The sequence below is a fragment of the Carex rostrata genome, chromosome 27, assembly GCF_964058835.1.
Source record: "Carex rostrata chromosome 27, lpCarRost1.2, whole genome shotgun sequence".
Lineage (NCBI taxonomy): Eukaryota > Viridiplantae > Streptophyta > Magnoliopsida > Poales > Cyperaceae > Carex > Carex rostrata.
The window spans coordinates 4,706,855-4,717,959 of NC_135944.1; the positions used below are offsets into that span (position 1 = coordinate 4,706,855).

Sequence of the window (11,105 nt, forward strand, 5' to 3'; positions counted from 1 at the left end):
ACCTTTCTACACGGATGTATAATTAAATATCCGTGTAACTCTCTTATTTTTTAATATTTTTTAAATATATTATTTTATGTATTAATTTTCTTCTTTATTTTTTTAATGTGGAAACACCTTTCTACACGGATGTATAATTAAAATCCGTGTACCCCTCTTATTTTTTAATATTTTTTTTATATTGAATGATCTTTGTACACGGATGTATAATTAAATATCCGTGTAGCTCTCTTATTTTTTAATATTTTTTTAATATATAATTTTATGTATTAATTTTCTTCTTTATTTTTTTAATTTGGAAAAACCTTTGTACACGGATAAATTTTAAAATGTCCGTGTATAATTGAACTACTTTTTTTTTAAAAAATTTTGCTTTTTTTTGGCTAGCCTCCAGTTTTGCCAGCCATTTAAAATCAGATCAATTCCAGAACAGAGAATTTCCAAAATAAGAATACCAAAACCGGTAAATTTTCGAAATTTCCAAATTATATAAAAAATTAATACAAAATTCATGTACACTGAATTATACAAAGATCATACAAATCCATATTCTGGTTTACAAAATTCTTTTATAAAAAAATCTGCCCACATACATCTAAAGTGATCTAACTGCTCCTTGGAGTAACTCTTTGAATCTGGTGAATACTACAAAAAATTCGAAACATGCAAGTTACAAAAATACGGCAACTACATCTCTGTTTTGCTTTATAGAAATAAATTATTGCAATTATAACAATGGAACTAATAAAACAAGTTTAGAGGAAATCAATATTAATTGTATGGACAAGTCAAGGCAAAACATATGAATTACATACCGGATATGTTGGCCATTTGAATTGTATGCTCTCAACAAAGTGAAACATAAAAATCATCGTGTAATAACCGCACTCCCAACCGCCAATCTGTTGCGGGCACTGATATTTACATTCAGCAGCCTATGTCAGAATGACAATAAATTTTTGAACCCAAAAATATGAAATTATAAAATTATAGTGTGCTCACCTCCTTCCAGAGCCCATTCATTTTATTTCTGCTCTTACCCGTGCTCTGCACTCCACCCTCTTTAAGATATTGCCGAAAAGCCCTTACAAAATTGAGTGACTGTAATTAGCAATTCCACAATTATAAAAAAAAAAATCAAACCAAGTGATATTTAGATAACTTACTTAATTATAACAGTCATGACTCTTTTAGACTGCTGAGTGGTGATGGATTTGTCGGGCCGCCTTGAATCCATGACATAAATCGTATTTTCAAGTGGCACAATCACCAACAAACACCAGTGGGAGCTGTGGGGGGGAGAAGAATTGTAGTACTTTAGCATAAAATTAGTGACACATATATTTCAGCATGTAATGGTGACACAACTGTTTGCTATGGTTCATTGTGTAATTGTTTAACTGAAAATATAAACAATTAAGGGTTACAAGTAACCTACTTTTGGTGGTATGGCAGGAGAAGAAATTTCTTTTGATCCCCACGAGCATGATGCATCGCTTTACGCAAGTAGTCGACACAATCATCCTCATACCATTCCAACATGTTTCCATTAATTCTGCCGGGGTCCAAAAGTGCACACAAGTTCACCTTACCTTTCGATGCGGTCTCACGGCATTTCTGGACTAGGAACCTGAAAAATCATCATTTTACATTAGAGTATATATATTTGAGTGCTATACACATGATATAAATAATTGATTGGTCACTAACATGAGGAAAACGGTGATGACTCCCACATCGAGCCATTTATCGCTTGACGAGGCGCCCTGTAGAAAGTCGTTGAATTCTGTGAAAGGCAGCACGACCTCCCTGCCATCGTGTAGAAACATACCGGGGGGGACACTGAAGGTAACAGCCGTCATGTCCTTGGGTGCCTTGATCAAGTGGGCGTGGAGAGTCTGCAACTGACCAGGCAAACGGCTAACCTCTTCTGCTGTGAGCCCCGTACGGTCTAGTGGCGCATCCACTGGCGCATCTACTGGCGCATCCACTGGCGCATCCACTGGCGCATCTACTGGCGCATCCACTGGCGCATCAGGCACTTCTGGCGCAACAGACACCAAGTATAATTTCATGTCCCGTACCGGTGACAACGCTTCATCCTCATTGATTGTCTCACCTCTTCGTATCTGTATCAAATGTTGTATATGTCTTTTTCAAGTATTTGAAAAGAATGATTTGAATAAGATATCCCATTAATTTGGAGTTTACGTACATTGTCCAAAATAATTTGATTTTTCGGCCATTGGACTGTCGAATAGCGGGCATCATCAAGCACCACCATTTCATCGACAGGGACAGGAAGAGTCTCACAGCCCAATCCTGCGTGATCTTCTCAATCGCTACGCGGAGATAGTTGGGCCTCAACTGATCACCGGCTGCAGGAGGATATACAGTGCCCTTAGCAATGGTCAGAGGAGTAGTACCGAAATACATGACGAGGTCGCATGCTGTGGCCTCCTGCAATAATTATCAGCAATTAGTTGTCTTTAGAATGAAATAATATTGTCTAGCGAATTAACCGCGAGAATCAACAATACCTTTCGATTATGAACAAGTAGTGGTTACCTTTAGATTGTCCAAGCCGCCTATCACTTCGGTCCCGGATGCCTGACTGCTTCGCCGAATTCCCGGAGAAACGGGAGGTCGGTCCTCGGATGGCTGCCTAATTTGGTGCATTTGGTTCACCATCCTTGATTCCAGCTCAGCCAGCTTCTGGTTGTACTCCATTGAAAGCTCCTCGCGTACCTCCTGGCGCACCTGCGCCAACCTTGATTCCATCTCGTCTTTGTTGACCTTGGCACGAGGTCTTCTCCGGGGTTTTGCTCCATTGAATTCCTCCTTCCAGCCCGTGTAGACCCCTCTGCCCCTAACTCGACCGGTGTGTTCTGGATTCGGGAGCGCCAAGGACAAGGAATCTTCTTGACTTGCGACAGTCCGGGCACCAGAATTGACCTCCTCCAACTGTTAATTAAAAAATTGGTTATAACAAAACACTAAGTAATGTACACAGAGTTATGATTTTGTTTGAATGACACAGTTATAACAAAAGACTCTTACCATTTTATGAGCAACGGGCTCCACGTCTTTTGGGAGTACTATCCGCCCCTCAAGGGTTACCTCAGATCTTCCCATGAGCCAATCTTGGCCCCTAGGATTTTTTATCTTAACCACGGGTGAGTCAGACTGTTGGTTTTTCAAAATAACTTTTGCCCATTCTTTCGACTTACCCTCGTAACCACCTGACCCTAATTTGTGCGGGTACTTGTTCATTTTGGCGATCTTCCTGCCCTTCTCACTTTTTTTCTTCGAACATCAAATTAAATCCATTACTTAAGGAAGATGGGTACAGATTGAGAAAGAACAAAAACTAAGAGCATCTCCAATCCAGCAATTGAAATTAATTGCTAATTTGTGCGGTTATGAAATTAATTCCAACAATTGCTAAATAAGCAATAGCCGTACAACCCAGCAATTACAGAAACAATTGACGCATCAGCATAAGCAATCCATAAGCAATCACTGTTGGAGATGCTCTAATGAGTTACCTAAATTTACATACCTTGAATTCTTCTGTTTTCTTCAAAGCTTGGAACTCCTCCCACACCTCTTGTGTCAGCCAAGGATACACTGGCAACGGATCTTTCCCTTGATCCATGTAAAGTGTTTTCAACCTGCTCTTGAATTGCTTCCAAGCTTCATTCATTATCTTCAAAGACACTCCCTTGATCTTGTCTTTTGGGTCGTCCACGATGTTCCACTGGTCCTGATTGACAACGAAACTACTGCATGTAAGTTCATCTACTCCAAAAAAAAAATTAGAATTGTTAGGTACTTTACCTTCACAATGTTCCACCATTGGTCCTTGTCCTTCTTTTGATCAAACTGATCCCAGCGCTCGACCAGGATAGATGCATGTTTCTTCACCGTGGAGGCGCAAAAATTTGAGTACTTTGCCCGATTATCACCCGTCGCACAGCCGTTCTTGTGGAATTCGATTGGCAATATTTCCTTCTGCTCAGTGATCTTCTTGCACATTGTCGGACCTCTTTTCCTTTTTTCAGGCCGAGCCTGCGAGACCTCTTCTTCCATGACAGCTACATTCTCTCCTTCTACATTATCCATCACAGCTACATTCTCTCCTTCTACATTATCCATCACAGCTACATTCTCTACATTATCCTCACCTGAATGTGTCATCGTTCTTTCTACAATCTACCGAGCGAGCGAGAGGAGCTTAGAGGTTCACCAACTACAGGAGGACAGAGCGAAACACCAACAGTGGCAGCACCAAGAGAGAGGAACCACGGAAAGAGAGAGGAGGAGACGCGTGGGTTTAGGGTTAAGAGGAGACGAAGGGATTTTGAAAAGAAAGTGACCAGGCCGACCCAGCGCGCATTTTATTTCGCGCAAACCATTTATACACGGATATTTAATTAAACATCCGTGAAGGAAGACATTTCTAGACGGTTATTTCATTAATAATCCGTGTATAAATTCTATGCGTTCGCGGAAACAAATTCGCGCCTTGGGAAGTTCGAAATGTAAAGACATATTTTTATTTTTTTTTTTAAATTTTAAACTTAATTTGCATCTAAACTCAAATATTTATAAATAATAAAATTTCAGAGTTTGAAGCGACGTCGTTCCGACTTCCATTAGATAATTATTTAAAAAGCACATTTTCAGTTTAAATAGCAAATCTTTTAACTTTCTACACGGATGTTTAAGTAAAAAACCGTTTAGAAATGATAGAGAATGTCTCCACGGATATTTCATTAAACGTCCGTGTGCAAATATTTATTAATTTAAAATTCTTAGAAGACGAAACAGCTCTTCAAAATTCTATATGAAACTAGTTCGATCAAGATATTTATATAAATTTTATTTGCAAGTAGAAATGGCCGAAGTCCCTCCGGCCGGCAGTGCTCACCCCTCAAATGTGCCGTGGCCATTGCCCTCCGGCTACGTCCCGCCCGAAGAGGTTGATGTTAATTTCGAACTCCCCCCCGGTTTCAAAGTCCCTCCTGGCTATCTCAGGCCTCCTCCCAACTACAGGAGGACATGGCCGTGGCCGCCTTCAAATGTGCCACGCCGAAGTCCAAGGGGGCATCCACCACCAAAGCCGTACATAAGGAGGGGCGATCGCTGGATCAGGCCAAAGAGCCCCTGGATTAGGAGGAGGCCGGGGTCGCGCCAGGGCCTTTATGAAGGCATGTTTCATTAATTTAGCTATCTTTTTTTGTTTTCTTCTTCTGTATTTTGTTTAATCAGTTTTTTTTGTGTTATATGATGTATTAGCCAGGATCCTTTTTGATGTAATATATTTTGTTTAATTTAATCAACATTTTGTTTTCTATAAATTTTTCTTTTTTGTTAAATAAATGATGCTATCTAAATAATTAATAATGTTAATATGTTATAGATATAAATTAACGTGTTAAATTAAAGTGTTAAAATACCTTTCTACATGGATATTCAATTGAAGTGTTAAAATACCTTTATATTAATAATCTCATATTTATATTAATATTTAAGTAAAGAATCATAAAATATAAACAGACAAAATATAAACAATTAAAATATAGACAAATGAAATATAAATTATTTAATATTAAAAATAAAAATAATCTATTTCTTGGTTTTATTTGAAGATTCATCTTTTTTGTCTTTATTGCTTTCTTGATCTTCTTCATTTTTTTTCTGCTTCTTCCTCGCCCTTCTCTTCTCCTCGTCTTCCTCTTCTCCTTCCTCCTCATCATCTTCTCCAGCAGCCTCTTCCTCTTCCTCCTCTTCCTCTCCCTCCTCTTCTTCTTCATCGTCGTCTTCGTCATCATCTTCTTCTTCTTGGTCATCGTTCTCGCACCTAGGGCAGATCCATGAATTGTATCTCGGATCTCTGCTGCCTTGGTAAGTATTTGAGCAGACGCATAACGGGTGGTATGAGTCTTGACAGTGGTTGCAATGGAACAACCACTCATATTTTCCGACCTCTTGGCACACTGTGCACTGTATGCCTCCAGTGGGTAAGTCGTTTTGTGAGTCGTCTGAGTCTGAACCTTCAGTTTGCTGGAAGAACTCACTCTCAGAACTATTTGAATCGTTAGAGTTTGAGTAGTCACTGTTATTTTGTGAGTCATCGGATGAGTAGGGATCCATTTTTCCTGGGAACAAATTAAAGAAGTAAGTTCAAAAGAATTGTACAATTCAGATTGTTTTGTAATGGAGTTTCTCGGATTATATAGAATTATGAAGTTGTTTTGATCGTCTTCTCAGATAATTACATAGAAAGGCAACTATTCGAATTCCGCACTTCAAAATAAATGCAACATTTTACAAGATTCATGCATAACGGACGTCTTAATTAAAATAACTATTTCTACACGGACGTTTGATTAAACGTCCGTGTACGATTCTTTCTAATAGTTTTGGTCAATAAATATGGCTCTAATTACTAAAGGGTTAGGGAATGAATATGGTGCCCTTTCAATTTTCTTTTATTTAATAGTCATAAGTTCCAACGATGCAAAAGCCTGCTCATAATTAATACATGTAAAAGAGTAAAAACTAATTAATAAAGAGTAGGGCTAAAAGTCCGTGTGGAATACCTTTCTACACGGATTTTTAGTTAAAAGTCTGTGTGAAAAACCTTTCTACACGGAGTTTTAATTAAAAATCCGTTTAGAAAGGTTTTCCAAACGGATTAAAGGTCCGTGTGGAAAACCTTTCTAAACGGATTTTTGTTGGTACTTACATAAATAATAAGTTGCCTTTATTTTTTTATTCTTAAATGATGCACTTAATATGTCAACTAGAAAAAAAACACTACATATAAACAATGATACGAAATCATAATATTGAACAACAGATCATACAAAACCATATTAAATAGTAAGAATAAATGCAAAATTTCATAATATGGAGCGTAGTTTCCTTTTCCAGTTTAAATAATAAATGTAAAAACTTAAGAATAAATGCAAAATGGCTGCGAACATTTAGAAAGGTTTTTAAACATTTTAAAATATTCAAAAAAAGAAATACAGAGCTAAAAGAGAGCTACACGGACATTTAACTACATGTCCGTGTAGAAAAGCAATTTGTCATTAAAACTCTTCTTAAGGGAAAAGGGGACTGTTCGATGGGTTCTCTCACCATCGGTTCTGCTTATCAGATATCTATATTCATAAAATTTATATTTAAAAGGAATAAATAAACAAATAAAATGTAAAATACAAAAACACAGTAAAATATTATCGATCGGTTTACAGTCATCCAAAGATCTCATCAGTAATGCAAATAAACTATGCTTATCTATTCGGCTATTCATCTCTGAAATATTATAAAAGAAATAAATATTATAAATTGTTTTTTTCTGGAATATAAATATGAAATTGTTCACGGTTAAACGAAATAAATATTATACATTGGTTTTTTTTTTCCTTTTTTTCTTTTTTTCCACTGTTTGAACATTTTCCCATAGTCCTTCACTGTGGTCAGATCTCATGTAATTTGCTTCGTCTTGTTCTTCAGTAGTTGTTGCTATCTCAGCTTGCACATCGGCACAAAATGGAGGTATCTCATCGAACTGGTCGTACTCTTCTTCGTCGATTACGTTTTCTATCCCAACAATCCTTCTTTTTTCGGGTAAGACGATGCTCCACCTAGCATCACTCGGGTCAGTGACATAAAAGACTTGGGTTGCTTGCTTGGCGAGTATGAACGGATCATCAACATACCCGACTCTGTTAAAATCTACCATTGTGAACCCGTCGTTATCAACTTTAACGCCACGGTCTTCGACCCATTGACACCGAAACAAGGGAATGCTGAGGTGAGCATTGTAAACGAGCTCCCAAATTTCTTCAATAACACCGTAATATGACTTTGATGCCATTACAGGCCGGGCATCCCCTGATCTACTGAATTCTTGAGACGTCGCCACCAACGTCACCCCACTATTTTGCATGGTGCTCTTATCACTTTGTAATTTAGTGTAAAATGTATATCCATTAATCTCGTATCCTTGGAATGTTCTAACAACCATTTGGGGTCCTTGGCCCAGCCATCTAACCGTTTCACTTACGGGCGACATTTCGGAGTGTGACTTCACTCTTTCTTTCAGCCATCCTATGAAACAACGGTTATGCTCGTCAGTAATCCACTTCTGACTTCTCGTGTAGTTCTGTTGTCGAAGGATTGCCATGTGCTCATCTATATAGGGAGTGACATCTGCCATGTGCTGTAGTACAATAAAATGTGCCTTTAACAGTTCATCTCTATCAGCAAGTATGGCTTTCAACCCAATAGTCCCTACTCCTTGGAGCCTTCCCTCGTATCGAGATGTTGGAACGCCAATAGGACCAACACCGGTCATGTAGTTGGTGCAAAACTCAATCACCTCTTCCGTGGAATATCCTTCTACGATGCTACCTTCGGGCCGATGTCGGTTCCTTACGTAACTTTTCAAAATACCCATGAATCTCTCGAATGGATACATATACCGCAGGAACACGGGACCACAAATCTTAATTTCCCTCACAAGGTGAACAACAAGGTGAACCATAACATCGAAAAAAGATGGCGGAAAATACATCTCAAGATGGCAAAGAGTAACGACGACCTCCTTTTGCAGAGAGTCCAATTTTAGCGGGTCTATCACTTTTGAATTAATTGCATTGAAGAAAAAACAAAGCTTCGTGATGGCTTGCCGAACGGGCTTTGGTAAAATTCCTCGGATTGCAACAGGAATCATATGTGTCATTAAAACATGACAGTCGTGGGATTTCGGACCAATCAATTTCATGTCCTTCATGGACACAAGCTTCTTAATATTCGAAGAATACCCTGATGGGACTTTAATACTATGAAGGCATTTACAGAAGCTTGTTTTCTCGGTCTTCAACATTGTGCACATTGCGGGAGGTAGGTATGCCTTTTGCTTCCCTTTATCCTGCGGTGCAAGCTTGGGTCTTATTTTCATTTCCACCATGTCTTTTCGAGCATTGATACCGTCTTTAGTCTTCCCCGGAATATTCAACAATGTGCCGATCAGACTGTCGCAGACATTTTTCTCAATATGCATGACATCTAGGCAGTCTCTCACTTCTAAATATTCCCAGTACGGTAGCTCCCAAAATATGGACTTCTTTTTCCAAATATTTTTCGGTGGTGCTTTGGCACATTTTCCGAAAACAACTTTAAGATTTTTAACCAGCAGGAAGACACCCTTCCCGTCTAACGGACGACGTGCCACTCCAAGCTCAGTGTTCCCGTTGAATTCTTTCTTCTTCTTACGGTATGAGTGATTAATAGGAAGAAACCTACGGTGCCCCATGAAAACATTCTTTTTACAATTTTTCAACCTCAGCACCTGCGTGTCATCTTCACAGATAGGGCACGCTTTTGCTCCTTTAGTACTATAGCCCGATAAATTTCCGTACGCGGGAAAATCGTTTATGGTGCAAAATACCATGGCCCGCAGCTCAAATTGCTCTTTACCGTACGCATCCCACACCCGGACGCCATCCCTCCACAATTTTTGGAGGTCCTCAATTAATGGTGCGAGATATACATCTATGTCATTTCCGGGTTGTCTGGGTCCTTGGATTAGTAATGACATCATTATATACCTGCGTTTCATGCACAACCAAGGAGGAAGATTGTAAATGCATATAAGAACTGGCCAAGTACTGTGCCGACTGCTCATGCTTCCAAACAGACTCATTCCGTCTGTGCTCAACCCTAGCCTAAGGTTTCTTGATTCGCCACCAAATTCTGTGAAATCTCTATCAATGTTTCTCCACTGAGGAGAATCAGCTGGGTGTCTTAGTTTACCGTCCCTTTTGCGCTCGTCTTCATGCCAACGCAATAATTTCGCATCTTTGGGATTTGCAAATAACCGTTTGAATCTCGGTATTATCGGAAAATACCACACCGACTTAGCCGGAGCCCGACCCTTGTTTCCTTCATCGTTACCATCGTCAGTGTCCTGGTTCTTACGTCTGTACCGTGAAACACCGCATTTAGGACAAACATGCATGGCCTCGTACTCTCCACGGTACAATACACAGTCATTCGGACAGGCATGTATTTTTTCGACCTTCAAACCCATTGGACAGATCAACTTCTTCGCCTGATATATTGTACAGGGTAACTCGTTGTTATCTGGGAGCATTTCTCGTAAGAGCTCTAATAAGGACGTGAAACTCTTGTCGCTCCAACCATTGTCTGCTTTTAAGTTCAACAATTTCAACACAGCTGACAGTTTTGAAAATTTGGTACACCCGGGATATAACGGCCTTTTGGATTCATTAGACATATACTGAAATTTTTTATAATTTTTATCACTAATTTCATCTTCCACATCACGTAACATGTCTTCTAGATTTTCAATAAAATCGTATTCTGCATTTTCATCAATATTCACACAATCATCCTCGTTGTAATTAAGTTCAAGTAGATTCTCAAAATTTTCGACATTCTCAAAATCATCGTTGGAATGAAGCTCAAAATTATCATCAACTTCTACATTAATATCAACATTGTCTTCCAAAACAAAATTTCTATTGGTAGCACTACATTCCCCAATTTTCTCACCATGCATAAACCAACACGTATATCTCTTCTGAAATCCCCGACAAATCAAATGAGCTCTAATTTCTTCCAAGTCTCCAAATCTTTTAAAATTGCTACAATCTCTACAAGAACACAAGATGTCGTTATCCTTTGTCTTCGCTCTATAACTCTCGGCACATTTTATGAACTCATCAACGCGAGCCAAATATTCTGCAGTATCACGTCGCAATTCGTACATCCAACTTCGATCCATCTGTAAATTAAATTAAAATAATGATTCCAATTAGTCATGGTGGTCGAGCAACATACATTGTTACAAATTCTTGGCTTACAAACGGGCCGGTTTACAATCGTAACCCACTCCTTGAATATTATGCCTCATATGTGAACACATTAATTAGCGGGATTTAATTAGTGTTTAAGAAAAATTCGACAGCATTTCCCCTTAACTCCCCAAGTATGCGTAAACCACATACTCGTTGGAGCAATAAGGAGAAATGCTGACAAATTTTTCTCAAACACTAATTAAA

At 38.7% G+C, this 11,105-nt stretch overlaps 1 protein-coding gene across 1 annotated transcript; it reads right to left on the reverse strand.

Annotated features, from left to right (window-relative positions):
- Window positions 1-5,052: 5,052 nt before the first annotated feature.
- LOC144545001 (uncharacterized) lies at window positions 5,053-10,318 on the reverse strand. The gene is made up of 4 exons (XM_078293556.1): window positions 9,371-10,318; window positions 7,489-9,286; window positions 5,867-6,164; window positions 5,053-5,203 (listed from the first exon to the last, which is right to left on the reverse strand). Exons 1-4 carry the CDS (start codon window positions 10,316-10,318, stop codon window positions 5,053-5,055), a joined length of 3,195 nt encoding a protein of 1,064 aa, XP_078149682.1.
- Window positions 10,319-11,105: the final 787 nt, after the last annotated feature.

What these genes read in the sequence shown, in the direction of transcription:
- LOC144545001 (XM_078293556.1), bottom strand. Translation starts at nt 10,318, where the DNA reads ATGTCTAATGAATCCAAAAGGCCGTTATATCCCGGGTGTACCAAATTT. An exon ending in TCTGTGAAGATGACACGCAG is followed by an intron (nt 9,287 to 9,370) that starts GTGCTGAGGTTG and finishes TACCGTAAGAAG; the next exon opens with AAGAAAGAATTCAACGGGAA. An exon ending in AATTCATGGATCTGCCCTAG is followed by an intron (nt 5,204 to 5,866) that starts GTGCGAGAACGA and finishes GCCTTCATAAAG; the next exon opens with GCCCTGGCGCGACCCCGGCC.